Genomic DNA, 18,615 nt, shown 5'->3' with positions numbered 1-18,615 from the left:
AATGCAAGAGCCCTCAGTTGTTGAGAAAAACAGTTGTACTTAGTCTTTGAAGGAAATGAAAAAGTGAACTTTGGTTTTGAAATATGATTTTTGATGTTTAAACCGAGCGGTGGACACATTTTTCCCCTTGGACTCACAGACAGCATCCTGTTTGCAACAGTACCCGCACACAGATTGAGGCTTGGCATTGACTAGTGGGCTTTCCTTCTACCTGTGTAATCCAGTTTTGCAGAATCGGATTAGAGCAGTGTCAGTGCTTTGAGTGCCTGACTCGACTCCACCTTCTTTTCATTTACTTGTTCCCCTGGTGCAAGTACAACTGTTCAGGCGGAAGATAAGAACAGTAACAAAATGTTCTATCTTCAGACATATCTGAAAACATTAAATTATTGCAAATTTAAGTTACTTTAAACAGGACTTCCATCTGATCAAGAGTTCAAAGCGAAAGAAAACACATAGTAGATTGATGCATTTAATGTGAAGAAGCATCAGCATCCATTTCGCCCATGAGTTTAAGTTAGTAAAATAAAAGTCGTAGAAGACCTCCAGTCAAGGCTATATGTTGCTAGGTCTTAATAGTAGCTGATTAAATTTCAGGAGTATTATAAAAGAGAAAGAAGGCACTAATGATGCCTACAGAGGATTGTATTATGCATTGGTTTTTTGGAAAGCCTAAAACCAGCACTTTTAAAATCAACGTCAAAAATACACACGCAGGGCCTACTGGCTAAATCGAAGCTTATGAATTTTTGTTGAACTGTTTGTCACAAATATTGCCCAACACATGGCAAAACTAATGAATTCTGGGAGATTTATTTATAGCAGTTAAGTGATCATATTCTTCTTGAGAAATGGTAAGAAGGTAATGATCCCACTGTAAGCTATTTTTTCTAATAATTAAGTAATATTCATTAGATTCACAGCTTTCAAAAAGTTTGTTCTGCAATTTTGTTAGCAGTTTATTAATTTCTATTTTAAAAAAAAAAGGCCATTTGATCCTTCCTTGTGTTCTGTAATAGTAAAGTCAGGTCCATTATATGAAAGGACTTTTGAAGTCAGTAGTTGTTGTTGATTTTAATATCCTGGGTTTTTTCAGGTGTTTTCCACGTTTTATCTTTAGCATTTAAAAACTTGGAGAAAATTCAGAGAAAAAATTATAGTCTGCTTTTGCTGACTACACAACTACTAGGTGGTGCAGTACTTGCACATACGCAAATGCAGGCTCTTCAACTGGAACATCAGTGTCTGCGACGTTCAGGCAGCTGCCAGGATTAAAGGTGGCGCTGCTCAATTTCTCACAGGAAATGCTTATGGCTAGATTGTTCCAGCAAACTAACCTTCCATTAACTTGGATGGAAGCCCAGTAATATGCTACTATGTAATTATAGGATATTAACTGTAATTTTCAGATCCATTTAATATTTGAGTAATCCTATTAATTACAAAAGAATTTTATGATTGAATTTCCATTGGCAGATAATGAATTGTCACCCCGATCGAAAATCGGGTAGAGTATAAAATGTGCTGCCAATTTGTTATTGTGATTCATTTATATGACTGACCAGGATTGATTTCACCCAAACCCAGATGGAGCTAGCGGCTGGAGGGGGGTGCGGGGAAGTGGGGAGCGAGCGGCCAGAGAGCAGGGTGGCGAGAGCAGGGAACAATCGTCCAGAGGAGTGGGGAGGGAGCAGTGATGCCTGGAGTGAGCAACTGAGGGGACGAAGCATCACGGCCTAGAGCGAGTTGCCGAGGGGAGAGGTCTCCAGCCTCTCAGTCTCCCATTCAGCTGCTTCCTCCAGCCGAGTGGGGGGCTGGATATCCAATGACGCTTTATCACACATGCGCGAAGATGAACCAGGCGCGGAGACACAATGACATTGATGCTGCGCAATGATGTCATCCCGTGCACGCGCCACTTAGTCCTGGCAAGATGTAGCTGCGCATGTGCGCAGCTTGGCGCACTCCGATTTAGCTGCAGTCACTATCAAGGATCTTTAATGTACATCACATTATGAATGTGCATATGGAAACCTGATTTCTGATCAGAAAAATAAGATAAAAGTAAGGATTTTTTTTTCAAATTTGGGAAGAAATTGTTTTTTTACCAATTCATACACAAAAAAATTCAGGAACTTATTAATTGATTTTGAAACTTCATAATTATATGTTAAAATCAGACATGGTTTTAAAAATGTAATATTCAAGTGAAATGGATTAATATGTCTGAATGCACTATCTATGCAAGTTACAGTCTTTGCTCAATCTAGGTGGTTGGTGAACCAATCCTGTACAGAGAGCTAACTGTCCAAATAAAGTTTGCAAATCCTCTTCCCATCACATTAACGAGAGGCATCTTCAGTGTGGAAGGCACTGGACTCACGGATCTACAGGAAATTAAATCTCCGTAAGTGACATCTTTAACATTTCAGTAAATGAAAGAGATGTTACAGAACATGAATGTTGGATATTGTGCAATAACTATATATGGTCAGATGCTTGCAGTTTGCTACTGATGTTGCTAATGTTTAGTTAAGGAAAAGACTATTTTCAAAGGCTTTCCTTCTTCATATCAGTCAAACAGTTCAAAACATCTTACAGCTCTGGGATGTTGCAGGTTAACAGTCCCTGTGACTCTGGGATGTTGCAGGTTAACAGTCCCTGTGACTCTGGGATGTTGCAAGTTAATGTGACTCCAGGATGGTATGTTGCCTCCCTGGTGCTAGGGTCAAGAATGTCACGGAGCAACTGCAGGACATTCTAAAGGGGGAGGGTGAACAGTCAGAGGTCGTGGTTCGCATCGGTACCAGTGACATAGGTCGAAAGAGGGATGAGGTCCTGCCACAAGAATTTAGGGAACTAGGTAACAGATTAAAAAGCAGGACCTCAAAAGTTGTAATCTCTGGATTACTCCCGGTGCCACGTGCTAGTGAGTATAGGAATAGGAGGATCGAGCAGATGAATACATGGCTGAGGGGATGGTGCAGGAGGGAGGGCTTTAGTTTCCTGGATCCCTGGGGCTGTTTCTGGCAAAGGTGGGATCTGTACAAGTTGGACGGGTTGCACCTGAACCGGAATGGGATCATCATCCTTGCTGGGAGGTTTGCTGTTGCGGTGGTGGGGAGGGGGTGGGGGGGGATACAGAGTGGAGGTACGGTAGGGGGTGATGCACAATCAAATATAGAAGAGAAACAGAGTCAGTCTGGAAGGCAGAGCAAATATAGACCTGTTAAGGCACAAGTGAAAAATGCAAGGCTGAATTGCATTTACTTTAATGCAAGGAATCTTACTAATAGGGCAGAAGAATTGAAGGCATTGATTAGCACATGGGATTATGATATTAGTGCTATCACAGAGATATGGTTGAGGGAGGGGTAGGACTGGCAGCTCAATATTCCAGGGTATAGAATTTTCAGGCGTGACAGAGGAGGGGATAAAAGAGGAGGTGATATTGCACTGTTGATCAAGGAGTCAATTACTGCAGTAAGGAGGGATGATGTCTTAAGAGGTTCCTCAAATGAGACCATATGGGTAGAACTTAAAAATAAAAAGGGGTAATCACTTGGCTGGGAGTGCACTACAGTCAGGGAGAGATAGAGGAGCAGATATGTAGGCAAATCTCAGAGAAGTGTAAAAATAATAGGGGATTTCAACTTCCCCAATATCAACTGGGATAGTCTTAGTGCAAAAGGCTTAAAGGGGGCGGAATTCTTAAAGTGCATACAGGAGAGCTTTTTGAGCCAGTATGTAGAAAGTCCTACAAGAGAAGGGGCAGTACTGGACCTAATCCTTGGGAATTAAGCTGGACAAGTGGTAGAAGTGTCAGTGGGGGAGCATTTCGGGGATAGTAACCATAACTCTGTAATTATGTAAAAGGACAAAGATGGACTGGAAATAAAGGTACTGAATTGGGGCAAGGCCGATTTCAGTATGATAAAACAGGATCTGGCCAAAGTGGACTGGGAGGAAAGTCTACATCAGACCGGTGGGAGTCATTCAAAAAGGAAATAGTGAGAGTTCAGGGCCAATATGTACCCGTTAAGGTGAAGGGTTTACCAACAAGTCCAGGGAACCCTGGATGTCAAGGGGTATAGAGGATTGGAACAGGAAAAAAAGGAGGCTTATGGCAGATTCAGAGTGCTGAAAACAACGGAGGCCCTAGAGGAGTATAGAAAGTGTGGGGGGGGGGGGGGGGGGGTACTTTAAAAAGTAAGGAGAGCAAAGAGGGGACATGAAAAAATACTGGCAGGCATGATAAAAGAAAATCCTAAGGCATTTTATAAGTATATTAAGGGCAAGAGGATAAGCAGGGAAAGAGTAGGGCCCATTAGGGATTAAAGTGGCAATCCGGAAGATATAGGTGAGGCTTTAAATGATTACTTTTCATCTGTGTTCACCATGGAGAAAGACGAAGTAGGTGTAGAGATCAGGGAGGGAAATTGTGATATACTTGAACATATTAACATTGAAAGGGAGGTAGTATTAGCTGTTTTAGCGGGCTTAAAAGTGGATAAATCCCCAGGCCCAGATGAGATGTACCCCAGGCTGTTATGTGAGGCAAGGGAGGAGATAGCGGGGCTCTGACACAAATTTTCAAATCCTCTCTGGCCACAGGAGAGGTGCCAGAGGACTGGAGGACAGCGAATGTGGTACCATTATTCAGGCGGGTAGCAAGGATAAACCAGGTAATTACAAGCCGGTGAGTCTAACATCAGTAGTGGGAAACTATTGGAAAAAATTCTGATGGACAGGATTAATCTCCACTTGGAGAGGCAGGGATTAATCAGGGATAGTCAGCATGGCTTTGTCAGGGGGAGATCGTGTTTAACTAACTTGATTGAATTTTTCAAGGAGGTGACCAGATGTATCGATGAGGGTAAAGCAATTGATGTAGTATACATGGATTTCAATAAGGCTTTTGATAAGGTCCCGCATGGGAGATTGGTCACGAAGGTAAGAGCCCATGGGATCCAGGGCAATTTGGCAAATTGGATCCAAAATTAGCTCAGTGGCAGGAGGGAGAGGGTAATGGTCAAGGGTTGTTTCTGCGAGTGGAAGCCTGTGACCAGTGGTGTACCGCAGGGATCGGTGCTGGGACCCTTGCCGTTTGTAGTGTACATTAATGATTTAGACATGAATATAGGAGGTATGATCAGTAAGTTTGTAGATGAAACGAAAATTGGTGGTATCGTAAATAGTGGGGAGGAAAACCTTAGATTACAGGACGATATAGATGGGCAGAGCAGTGGCAAATGGAATTTAATCCTGAGAAGTGTGAGGTAATGCATTTTGGGAGGACTAACAAGGCAAGGGAGTATGCAATGGATGGTAGGACCCTAGGAAGTACAGAAGGTCAGAGGGACCTTGGTGTACTTGTCCATAGATCACTGAAGGCAGCAGCACAGGTACATAAGGTGGTTAGGAAGGCATATGGGATACTTGCCTTTATTAGCCGAGGCATAGAATATAAGAGCAGGGAGGTTATGATGGAGCTGTATAAAACGCTCATTAAGCCACAGCTGGAGTACTGTGTACAGTTCTGGGCACCACACTAGAGGGAGGATGTGATTGCACTGGAGAGGGTGCAGAGGAGACTCACCAGGATGTTACCTGGGCTGGAGCGTTTCAGCTATGAAGGGAGACTGAAAAGGCTAAGGTTGTTTTCCTTAGAGCAGAGAAGGCTGAGGGGGGACATGATTGAGGTATACAAAATTATGAGGGGCATTGATAGATTAGATAGGAAGAAACTTATTCCCTTAGTAGAGGGATCAATAACTAGGGGGCATAGATTTAAGGTAAGGGGCAGTAGGTTTAGAGGGGATTTGAGGAAAAAATTTTCACCCAGAGGGTGGTTGGAATCTGGAACGCACTGCCTGATGAGGTGGTAGAGGCAGGAACCATCACAACATTTAAGAAGTATTTAGATGAGCACTTGAAATGCCATAGCATACAAGGCTACGGGCCAAGTGCTGGAAAATGGGATTAGAATAGGTAGGTGCTTGATGGCTGGCACAGACGCGATGGGCCGAAGGGCCTGTTTCTGTGCTCTATGACTCTATAACGGTCCCTGTGTGACTCTGGGATGTTGCTGGTCACGGGTTCTTGTATGATTCAGAGATAGTGCAAGTTAACATTGCCATCTGCAGGCCATTTCCTCAGAAACTGAAAGTTCAATGAGATTTGATTGCCAAAAAGAATATGTGCATCATCAATATTCAAGTGTGCTATGGTGACATAATGGAGATAGTTTTGGAAATATTAAGTTAAAGGGAAATATGTGTGCTAATAAATGAGTCACAGTTTATATCGGTAGTTTTCGAAATAATAGATTTCAAGCAGTAGGAACGGTGATATGTCACTGGATCACCAGTCATATATATATGTGCTTAAAAGATATTGATAAAAAGTTTAAATTTTAAATATGACTACTTAGTGCAGTGGGTTGGACACTCTACTTTTACCTCTGGAACTCAGGCTCAAATCCAGGTGAGATAGGTGTGATGGAAGTTACTTTTACCCTCCCGCTGTCCTGGTCCTATGTATCTTTAAAATTACCTTTCTTAAATGGATTACTTATCCCCTGGCATCTGTCAGTAATGTTCTGTGCTTGGCCTCTAGAAGCTGTGTGTCTGTGTCCTGGAGTGAGTCATTCTCCACATATTTTGACTATTGTCTTTAATTATTCTTCAGTTACATCATGCTGCACCTTCATACAGCATTATCATGGTTCGATTCACAGAATACAGAATACATTATTTTTTGTTGCTGTAGGGAAGTGCTGACCACTTGCTGCTGTGATAGTTTAGTTGAGATTGAGAATTCACCATAATACCTGTCACATCGCATGGCACCAGAGCGCCCAAGGCCCTGTGACATCTATATCTTGCCACCCTCCTTGCAATGAGGCACTGAATACCAGAGCCATCTTCAATCTGCTACAAACATTGCAGTGGAGCTTCGAGACCCTGGGCTGGTGGCATTTTTCTGCACACATTGTAGTGGAGCACTAAGACTCTGCCACACATATTGGAACAGGGTACTGAAACCCTATGCCAGCCTATGCTGGTGACACTCTGAGAAAGGTTCACATTTTATTTGGGCTGTTTTCACAATCCAATTGAAGATTTCCACCATTTTTTTTATATTTGCTTCTTGTCACAAAGAACAATGTCCAAGTTGTGAGGGAAGAACTGCTGCAGCATAATTACATTTGAAATCTAAGGGCCAAGCACAGCAAGAATCCAAAGTAGTTGAATAACTTGATCATATCGCCTTACTCTGTTATTTAATGAGCCCTGCAAACACAGCTTGCCCAGCTTTTACTCTCAGGTCAGACTCAGTAGATTGCCACCCACAGTCCCCAGCAAAAGAACAGTAAGTGCACCAGAAATGAGCGAGAAAGGCCAAAGTATCCTTTGATACTATTTATTTATTTATTCACCATCTTTATTTCTGATTCAACTGATACGCCTTCAATCGAGATCCCATCGACCACCCCCTCCCCCTCCATTCTGTCTTTGAAGACTGCCAAACAAAAGCCAGCATTCAGTACCGTACTGATGGCTTCAATACTTCTTGGGCCATGATAGAATTAAAATAACACATAATTTTAGAAGCTTAAGAATGAGACAATTCTTGTCAATGTGAAAAGCCAATTTAAATCAGTATACATCAGATACTGGAACAGTTTCACTCGAGGTTGTTTACTTTCAGCTTCCACCAGGAATGCTACACTAATTGGGGGGAATTTTATGGAGGTGACAGGGATCTCGGCCACTGGCTGGAGAACCAGCAAGAGACCCATGTTGTCTCCTTTGGGCAATGCCCACCATATTACGAAGCACTCGGGCACTTGAGAGGCTACCGGTGGGCCTTTCCCCGGATCAGGATCCCGGGAATGGAAAATCCTGCCCACTAAATGCTGCCGGCCAATCGGAGGCTTGTAGCTCTTCTGCTCGGTAGCGTCACTGGGGAGGCGATGGCTGCTGCCAAATGGAGGCTCAGGATTGTGGAACGACCCAAGCTAAAGGTAAGTGGGGGTCACGAGGGCGGGGGTGTTTAGGGGGAGTCGGCAGCAAGGGCAGGAGAGTGGCTCTCGGCGGGCCCCCACTTCCCAATGCCGGGCCATTCAATCAGGCACATAGTGTCTTTGAACGATGGAACTCCCCTGGGAGATCCAGCACGGGTTTGCAAGTCGTGCTCCCCGCGTGGCGACAGCCCTGCCTGCCTGCCGCTCGGTGAATACCAGTGGCGGTGGGAAGAGGCCCTTAATTGGGCATTAATTGCCCCTTAAGGGCCTCAATTGGCAGTGGGGTGGGAAGGCCGTCCACAGGCCTTCCTGCCACGGACTTAATCAGGGTGGAGGCGGGAAGATGGCGGGGTCCCCATCCTGCCCAATTAAATGCCCTTCCTGCCTCCAAACTCACCATGGGGGTGAGCATAAAATACTGCCCATAGACTTTCAAAAGGAGTTTGGAGAGAGGCCACTTGCTCTGTGGGTTATTATTCTCACTATTTCCTGCTACACATTTTGGATGAAAACTGCATGTTTCCAATGTAATGATAATTGCAGGAAGTTCTGCACAGGGTTGCATGGGTTTAGATTAGATTAGAGATACAGCACTGAAACAGGCCCTTCGGCCCACCGAGTCTGTGCCGAACATCAACCACCCATTTATACTAATCCTACGCTAATCCCATATTCGTACCAAACATCCCCACCTGTCCCTATATTTCCCTACCACCTACCTATACTAGTGACAATTTATAATGGCCAATTTACCTATCAACCTGCAAGTCTTTTGGCTTGTGGGAGGAAACCGGAGCACCCGGAGAAAACCCACGCAGACACAGGGAGAACTTGCAAACTCCACACAGGCAGTACCCGGAATCGAACCTGGGTCCCTGGAGCTGTGAGGCTGCGGTGCTAACCACTGCGCCACTGTGCCGCCCCTTCCTGCACTCTCACATATATAAATCTTTGCGGATCAGATGTGGTCTATTTGGTTATCCTACATGATTTTAATTCTAATAGCACCACATATTAGAAGAAACCCCTTTTACATTTCTTGTGTTTCTGATTTTTTTCCTAAATAAATAAAGTACTGCAGCAATCCATCCTGGACAAGACGTTGTGGTGAATGTATCCTTCACACCAAGCAAGACTGGTTTACGGAAACTGATGGTGGATTTCGACAGCAACAGACTCCGCGATGTTAAAGGTTCCACCAACATTATTGTCAGGCGGGCTTAGCAAACGATCGCTGGTATTTTATTAAGTATTTTAATCCATAGAGGAATCGGCTAGGAATCTTGATTTAGTGCAATAGAACATTTGGTTGCTGAATTCATATGTTGATAGTATATTTTGTACTGGAAGGATATTTACTATAGTCACTAGTACTTGGCTACCCAACAGTGCGCTGGCTTTATTGTATTAAGGCACAAAACAGTTACCACGCCACATGCATATCACAGAATCACACTATTGTTACAGTGCAGAAGGAGGCCATTCAGCCCATTGTGTCTGCACCAGCTTTCCAAATGAGCAATTCACCTAATGTCATTCCCCCGCCTTCTCCCCTTAATCCTGCACATTCTTCCTTTTCAGATAACAGTCTGAATGCCTCAATTGAACCTGCCTGCACCACACTCTCAGGCAGTACATTCCAGATCCTAACCTCTTGCTGCATGAAGAAGTTTTTCCTCATATCCCTTGTGCTTTTGCCAATCAGTTTAAATCTGTGCCCTCTCATTCTCGATCCTTTCACGAGTGGGAACAGTTTTTTCCTATTCGCTCTGTCCAGACCCCTCATGATTTTGAATGCCTCTCTCAAATCACCTCTCAGCCTTTTCTTCAAGGAAAACAGTCCCAAATTCCCCAATCTGTCTTCATACCTGAAGTTTGTCATCCCTGGACCATTCTTGTGAATCTTTTCTGTATGTTTTCCAATGCCCTCACATCTTTCCTAAAGTGCAGTGCCCAGAACTGGACACGTTACTCCAGCTGAGGCCGAACTGGTGTCTTATAGAAGTTCAACATAGCTTCCTTGCTCTTGTACTCTGTGCCCCTATTAATAAAGCCCAGGATACTGTCTGCTTTATTAACTGCTCTCTCAACCTGCCCTGCCACCTTCAATGACTTATGCACATATGCACCCAGATCCCCCTGCTCCTGCGCCCCCTTTAGAATTGTACCCTTTATGTTATATTGTCTCCCCATGTTCTTCCTACCAAAATTAATCACTTCACATTTCTCTGCATTGAACTTCATCTACCACTTGTCTGCCCATTCCACCAACTTGACTATGTCCTTTTGAAGTTCTACACTATCCTCCCCACAGTTCACAATTGTTCCAAGTTTCATATCATCCATAATTTTTGAAATTGTGCCCTGTACACCAAGGTCTAGGTCTTTAATATACATCAGGAAGAGCAAGGGTCCCAACACGGATCCTTGGGGGACTCCACTATAAACCTTCCTCTAGTCCTAAAAACATCCATTAACCACTACTCTTTATTTCGTCACTCAGCCAATTTTGTATCCATGTTGCTACTGTCCCATATATTCCATGAGCTATAACTTTGCTCACGAGTCTGTTGTGTGGCACTTTATCAAATGCCTTTTAAAAGTCCATGTACACCACAGCAACAGCATTGCCCTCATCAACCCTCTCTGTTACCTCTTCATAAAACTCCAACAAGTTAGTTAAACATGTTGTTCCCTTAATGAATCCATGCTGCCTTTCCTTAATTAACTCACATTTGTCCATGTGACTATTCATTTGGTCCCGAATTATTATATAATTGTGTTTACTTAAAGCTACCAAAGAGCATTGATGTAAAGAGTAGTAAAAGCAGATAATAAGCTTCCTTCTGACATTTTTGAGTCTGATTCTCTTGGGTAGAGAGTGGAAAGTCACTACACATCATCAAGGCCAAGGACAGGCTGCAACCTGTTACAGAGTAACAAAGTTTGATAAGTAAAAGCAAAATATTGCAGATGCTGGAAATCTGAAATAAAAACAGAAAGTACTGGAAATATTCAGCAGGTCTGGCAACATCAGTGGAGAGGGAGAAGCAGAGTTAACGTTTCAGGTCCGTGACCTTTCATCAGAATGGATGAAGGGTCACTGACCTGAATCGTTAACCCTGCTTCTCTTTCCACAGATGCTGCCAGATCTGCTGAATATTTCCAGTACTTACTGTTTTTATTTAAATTTTGATGAATGTTAGTTAAGTAACGAGTTCAACTGTGACAGTTTTGGACTTTCCTTCCCTTGTGAATCTTGGGAAAGATATGTAAGCATGTGAATGAAGAAGCTAAGAGTTAATAATTATCAGGTTCCTCTTTATAAAGAAACCTGTTTGTGCATATTAATGGAAAAGTAGATAAAGATTTTATTTCTGTGGTCGTGTTTTGCTCCAATAAGGATGTTTTCCTTTTTTATTTGTTTTCTTGCTTTCTCCTTAAGCCAGGAGAGAAGAGGCTCTATGGTCACATGTGCTGATTAGGTGATGGGAGATCTGCCTGTGCTGACAGGTCTCCCCAAACTCACACCCCATCCAACAACCTAGAGGAGAACTGGCAAAGGCCCAACTGGGGGTTGGGGGTAAAGAGTGTCGTTGGTTTACAGTTGCTGTAATAAGAAGCCTTGTGGGGTGTGGAGTTGAGCAGTTCTGTCATTTTTGCATCTTTTATCCAAAAACAATCAAAATACTTCATATTAAAAGACCTTATTATTCTTTCTCTTCTGTTCCTAGTGGCAACCTATTTCTTCCATTGCTTTTACATCTGGCAACTCATGGCCTGGGTTGTTGCTGTAACAAAGACATTTTAAGTGGACAGGCCATTAGTCTCACCAACAACTTCCTAGCAGGATAATTGTCTAGATGCGATGCTACTCTGCTCCCCTGAGAGGCAAGTAACCCAGTGGATGCAGCCCAGTATTCTGAGACCTGAACCTGTGTCTCTGCTTGCTGTCTGGAGTGGAGTCAAACCCACAGTCTCTGACTCAGGGGTGAGAATGTTACTGATGAGCCAAGTCTCACTCCCATGTTAAAAGTTTTTGTGAATATAACAGAAACAAAGAACAAAGAACAGTACAGCACAGGAACAGGCCATTCGGCTCTCCAAGCCTGCGCCGATCTTGATGCCTGCTTAAACTAAAACGTTCTGCACTTCCAGGGTCCGTATCCCTCTATTCCCATCCTATTCATGTATTTGTCAAGATGCCTCTTAAACGTCCCTATCGTACCTGCTTCCACCACCTCCCCCGGCAGCAAGTTCCAGGCACTCACCACCCTCTGTGTAAAGAACTTGCCTCGCACATCCCCTCTAAACTTTCCCCTCGCACCTTAAACCTATGTCCCCTAGTAACTGACTCTTCCACCCTGGGAAAAAGCTTCTGACTATCCACTCTGTCCATGCCGCTCATAACTTTGTAAACCTCTATCATGTCGCCCCTCCACCTCTGTCGTTCCAGTGAAAACAATCCGAGTTTATCCATCCTCTCCTCATAGCTAATGCCCTCCAGACCAGGCAACATACTGGTAAACCTCCTCTGTACCCTCTCCAAAGTCTCCACGTCCTTCTGGTAGTGTGACAACCAGAATTGCACGCAATATTCTAAGTGTGGCCTAACTAAAGTTCTGTACAGCTGCGGCATGACTTGCCAATTTTTATACTCTATGCCCCGACTGATGAAGGCAAGCATGCCGTATGCCTTCTTGACTACCTTATCCACCTGTGTTGCCACTTTCAGTGACCTGTGGACCTGTATGCCCAGATCTCTCTGCCTGTCAATATTCCTAAGGGTTCTGCCATTTACTGTATACTTCCCACCTGCATTAGATCTTCCAAAATGCATTACCTCACATTTGTCCGGATTAAACTCCATCTGCCATTTCTCCGCCCAAGTCTCCAATCGATTATATCCTGCTGTATCCTCTGACAATCCTCATCACTATCCGCAACTCCACCAACCTTTGTGTCGTCCGCAAACTTACTAATCAGACCAGCTACACTTTCCTCCAAATCATTTATATATACTACAAACAGCAAAGGTCCCAGCACTGATCCCTGCGGAACACCACTAGTCACATCCCTCCATTCAGAATAGCACCCTTCCACAGCTTCCCTCTGTCTTCTGTGACCGAGCCAGTTCTGTATCCATCTTGCCAGCTCACCTCTGATCACGTGTGACTTCACCTTTTGTACCAGTCTGCCATGAGGGACCTTGTCAAAGGCTTTACTGAAGTCCATATAGATAAATTCCACTGCCCTTCCTTCATCAATCATCTTTGTCACTTCCTCAAAAAACTCAATCAAATTAGTGAGACACGGCCTCCCCTTCACAAAACCATGCTGTCTCTCGCTAGTAAGTTTGTTTGTTTCCAAATGGGAGTAAATCCTGTCCCGAAGAATCCTCTCTAATAATTTCCCTACCACTGACGTAAGGCTCACCGGCCTATAATTTCCTGGATTATCCTTGCTACCCTTCTTAAACAAAGGAACAACATTGGCTATATAGCCATAGACATAGAATCATAGAATGGTTACAGCATATAAGGAGGCCATTCAGCCTGTCAAATCCATGTCAGCTCTGCAAGCGTAATTTAGCTAGTCCCACTCCCAACCTTTCCCCGTAGTCCTGCAAATGTTTTCCTTTCATATTTTGTTATTAGTATTGTTTCTCAATAGAATGGGAAGCTTTAATTATTCAAGCATGAATCAAATTTTCTTGTAATGTTTTCATAATAAGCTGACTTCTTAACTAAATGTGACCAATACAAGCACCAAATACGAAAGCCTTATCATGAAAATACTTATTAAATGGATTGTTCATCGTGACACCGTGCCATAAGTAATGTGACGAGGACATCTGTTCCTCACAGAGGTTCAGGTAGGAGAATTGCTCCCTGAACATCCTGGGCAGATATAGTCTCCTACTGGGACCTGTTCAACTAACCCCACCCCTTGCCACTCTCCTCCTCCCTCTTCCAGCAGTTTGTCCTGTTTTGTGTCGCATCTTCCTGTCATGCTGTAGACCAGAGGGAAGGCAAACTACTGCACCCATGTTTGGGAACAAGTGGTTTGTGCAGAATACTTGAAGTCAAGACAAAGTCCTTCTTCCAGTGCCATACCACTCCCTGTAGACTTTAGCAACTTTAAACAACTCTAGAAACCACCAACAAAAACAAGAAATGCTGGATTCACTCAGCAGGTCTGGCAGCATCTGTGGAAAGAGAAGCAGAGTTAACGTTTCGGGTCAGTGACCCTTCTTCGGAACTGACAAATATTAGAAAAGTCACAGATTATAAACAAGTGAGGTGGGGGTTGGGCAAGAGATAACAAAGGAGAAGGTGCAGATTGGACCAGGCCACATAGCTGACCAAAAGGTCACGGAGCAAAGGCAAACAATATGTTAATGGTGTGTTGAAAGACAAAGCATTAGTACAGATTAGGTGTGAATATACTGAATATTGAACATCAGCAAGTGCAAACCTGAAGAAAAGCAACCTGAAAAAAAACAGTGGGTGAGCAAACTGAACAAACTGAGATGAACTGAAATAAATACAAAAAAAGATTGTAAAAAATGTAAAAAGGAATGCCAAAAAAAAAAAGGAAGAAAAAATAACTAAAAATGACTGAAAATGAAAGTAAAGTGGGGGGCTGTCATGCTCTAGAAACCACCAAATACTTCTACAATTGCAGCAACAGCCCGTAGAAGTCAATCGGCAAGTAATCTGAAAGTAGCTGATGATTCCTTTTATATAGTGCTGGTCAGCAGACTTTGCTGCTGCTGTGTGTGTGTTTAAAGGTGGCTTTGGCTGGAGTGTTGAGCTCCAAATTGTCAGCGCTGGCATCAAAGCAGCTTTACAAGTTGATTAATATCACAGTCAGCCCACTCCAGTGGATACTCCCTGTATGCCTGCTAATGCCCTCACCAAAATAGCATCCAGCACAGCTAGCACCAGAAATATGTGTGTGGACAGCATTTTGGAGACAAAATGGCACTTGTAGCACCAATAAAATGGGCTGCATCACTTGTTACTAATGGCCTCTGCCCTGAAACACCAATAACTTTAAACATTTTCATCCTGTAGAATCACAGTTCTTAAATTTAAATAAAAAAGATTTTGTTTGATTGTCACTTCATAATGGTTACACTTATAAATTTTTCCTCTAAGGTCTTCAAATGCACAAAAGAAGACCGAGAAAACATCCAACACCAGGTTCAATAACATAGTGGTTATGTTACTGGAGTAATAATTTGGAGAGCACCAGCTCAAACTCCACCATGGCTATTTGAGAATTCGACTGCAGCTTAAAAGAAAAATTTGGAAGTTAACAGCTGGTATCAGTAAAATATGATCACCAAGCTCTTGAATTGTCATAAAATTCCAATAAATTCTCTGTCCTTTAGGCACATTATCTGGTCTTGCCTATATGTGTCTCCAGGCGTACACAAATGTTGTGACTCATACCTGCCCTTTGAAGTGGCCTAGCAAGTCACTTCATTGTATTAAACCCAAGACAACTAGATATGGGCAACAAATGACTGCCTTGCCAGTGATGCCCATATTCTAAGAATAAATAATAAAAATAAATGAATTAAAGAACTTAAAGTGGTTTCTAAAGATTCCATCTTTTAATTTGGGAAATTTTTCTGGATATATATACACACAGTATTTTCCTTTACATGGTAATTCAATTCATTATGATGAGTCAGAAAAAGCTTCAACAAATGCTGCTACCTCTATTATGTGACAGAAAATAATTACATTATAACATAAACACAAGCTTCAAAATTCAGTTAATCCTTCTGTTCATATAAGGTACATAAACTTTTTGGCAACCAATTTAAAAGTTTAATAGTTAGTTTGTATAATAGCTTGTTGCAATGTCCAACAACAATTTAAATCCATTCAGAATGGCAATTTATAATTCCTTTTGACAGAAAATCAACATTTAATGAATTACTGCCACTCGTGAGAAATGCCTCATTAATTACAATAGAGTTTCTGGTAAATTCCAAAAGCTCTTCTCCAGATTATTTGCAGATGAACACTCATTTGGAGATGTTGAAGCCATTTGCGGTGGTGTCAATATCAAGCAAGCACAAAACAAACAGCTTATGAGCTGCCCTAAGTATGAAGTTATTTTCACAATTAAAATGTGATAAAGTACTGACTGTGCTTTTATCACTTACACTGCTATGCAATTAGACATCCAAGCTACACTGAAAATGAATCTTTTAATTACTTTCACATATAAAGTTGCCTCACAATTATCCGTAACATGAATCATTTTGTGGATGTGAGCAATTTGATATGCACACTGAAGCAGTGTTGAGATTCTTGTGTGTAAACCAAATGTACTCTGACTCACTTGTCTTTTCACAAAATAGCTGGTCATACTACCAAGAAACAGCTGGTTTTGGGACAGCTTAAGTTGTCTCATAGTGGATCATGAGTCACATATCTGCACATCCCTCAAAGGTTGCATATGTGCAGAAGAGGTGGCGCATGTTACATTATGGGACAACTTGAGCTGATTCGGAATCGGGTGTTTTTCAGACTCCAAACAAAGTGCAAATGGGGGCTAGAAATGTGATGTCCGTACAAAGAGTGGGTGGTTGGTAACAATGGTTATCAGTTGAGCCCTACCAAATTCATGGCCGTGATAAATGCTGCATGGGCCGTGAAATCACAGATCCTCTGTGAAATGGGCCATTTGTGAGGTTCACACATATTACTGATGGAAACAAGACTCACCTCGCTGATTGCTGGACATGTTGCAAATATAGTGTATTTTATTGATTGACACAGGGCTCAACTTGCTGATTGGTAGATGAGATAGGTCTTCCGGTGTAGGTTTGAGAGAAGCAGTCTCCAGTATTAACAGATAAGTGAGAATGCCAGAATGAGCAAATCAAAAATGACCACAACCATTACTGCAGCACATTGAGTGAAAGAATTTGGAAGCCAATATTACTGCTATGGGGAAGAGTCAAGAGGTGAAGAAAAAATGGCTCAGAAATTTCAACAACCTTCTGTGGCATTCTCAAAACCTGTGCGTATCTTTGACCCTCCACAAATGTACCTGTTGATGGTGAATTTAAACTCATTTGATGTAATTCCTGGCTTTGACAAGAACTGTAGGCTGAAGATTCCTGGTTATAAAAGCATTGCAAAAGAGCAGATTGTACCTTGCCTGTGCTGCAGTTTTGGAACTCTCCGGAATGCAGAATCGCCCACCTTGCAAGGCTAGCGCGGAGCAGTCTGACAGTTCCAACAAACTCTGTGGATGCGGAGAGAGCTGTGTTCACAGCACAGAGACAGGGAATGAAGAAAGATACAGTTACAAGTTGCTCCATGCTCACATTCAACCACTGACTTCAATGAGTAAAGAATATGACCTGCTTGTAGTCAGCTTTTTACAGTATTGAGTATAGAATAAATGCCATTTGAAACCAGAAACCTCCTTTGTCTTTTTTTTTGTTTTAAATAGATAATTTTCATAGTTTTTTGAAACACCGTGAAATTTACAATTTAAATGTGTGAAATCAGGAAATTCTCAATTCTTAAAATGCCGTTACTGTGGAATATGTAAAATTTGACCGTGAATTTGGTAGGACCCTAGTACTGTAGTTATTGGGAAATGCATTGCATATATGGGTCGCTCTTTGTGCGATCAAAACTTCCTAGTATTATCCTCAATTTTGAACCTATGTCCCCTTACCTTACACAATTCACTTCAAATGAATTTTCTGGATTAGCTTTTTCCATACTGAGAGCTATCTTGTATACTTCTATATGATCATTTCTCAGACATGTTGAAAGCTGCAAAGCCCAGGTTTCTCCAATCTTTCCTCATATCTCAGACTTCTGATATGAGGAACCAATCTCATGCTGCTTCTCAGCACTGCCTCCAGTCCTTCAACATCTCCTTTGTGTGCTGGTGCCCAGAGCTGGACACAGTACTCAAGCTGTGGTCTGAACAAAGCACTATACAGTTTGATCATGACTTCCCCTGACTTGCTTGATATTGATTTGGCTATGTCAATTGCTGCTGTCATTGGCTGGACATGTTGATTCTATTAAGACTTCTTGGTCTGTTTCAACTTCATCCCTTAACTATTTCAGCACCATTCTTAGATGTGTGTCACTGGTTTTTCCTTTCTTTGTGTAATGTTTGCACTGCATTAAATGTCATCTGCAATTGTTCTTCCCACTTATACATTTTATTGAGCTAATTGTAATTTCTGAGCTGTCTCCTTTGATTCTACTGTTCTTCCGAATTTGATATCATCCTCAAATGTAATCAATTTCCATTGAATCCAAGTTATTGATGTAAATTGGAAACAGGAGAGAACCTAGCACTGATCCCTAGAGTATGCTATTTAGTGTCTCTCTCCAATTTCAATAAGCGCTAGTTGTTTTCTACCTTTCAACCAGTTTCTTATCCATTCCCAAGATTTACCCTGACTTCCCGCTTGCTTCAAATTTAACCAATTGCCTTTCATGTGGAACTTTATCAAATGTCTTTTGTAAGTCCAAGTGCAGCATGTTGTAGATTTTACTGCAGTCCACCTTTCCCCAGCTCAATCC

General features: G+C 42.3%; 1 protein-coding gene across 1 annotated transcript in view; it reads left to right on the top strand.

Moving 5' to 3' along the window:
• tgm2l (transglutaminase 2, like) overlaps window positions 1-11,004 on the top strand; it is a 30,144-nt gene extending 19,140 nt beyond the window's left edge. Inside the window, exons 12-13 of the mRNA XM_068049927.1 lie at window positions 2,271-2,407; window positions 9,103-11,004. Of these exons, the coding sequence (XP_067906028.1) occupies window positions 2,271-2,407; window positions 9,103-9,253 (288 nt within the window). The 3' untranslated portion in view covers window positions 9,254-11,004. The remainder of the gene's footprint in view (window positions 1-2,270; window positions 2,408-9,102) is intronic.
• The last annotated feature ends 7,611 nt before the right edge of the window (window positions 11,005-18,615 follow it).

This window comes from Heterodontus francisci, chromosome 17 (assembly GCF_036365525.1).
Source record: "Heterodontus francisci isolate sHetFra1 chromosome 17, sHetFra1.hap1, whole genome shotgun sequence".
In the NCBI taxonomy this organism is placed as follows: domain Eukaryota; kingdom Metazoa; phylum Chordata; class Chondrichthyes; order Heterodontiformes; family Heterodontidae; genus Heterodontus; species Heterodontus francisci.
This window is presented reverse-complemented; position numbering and strand designations above follow the sequence as displayed.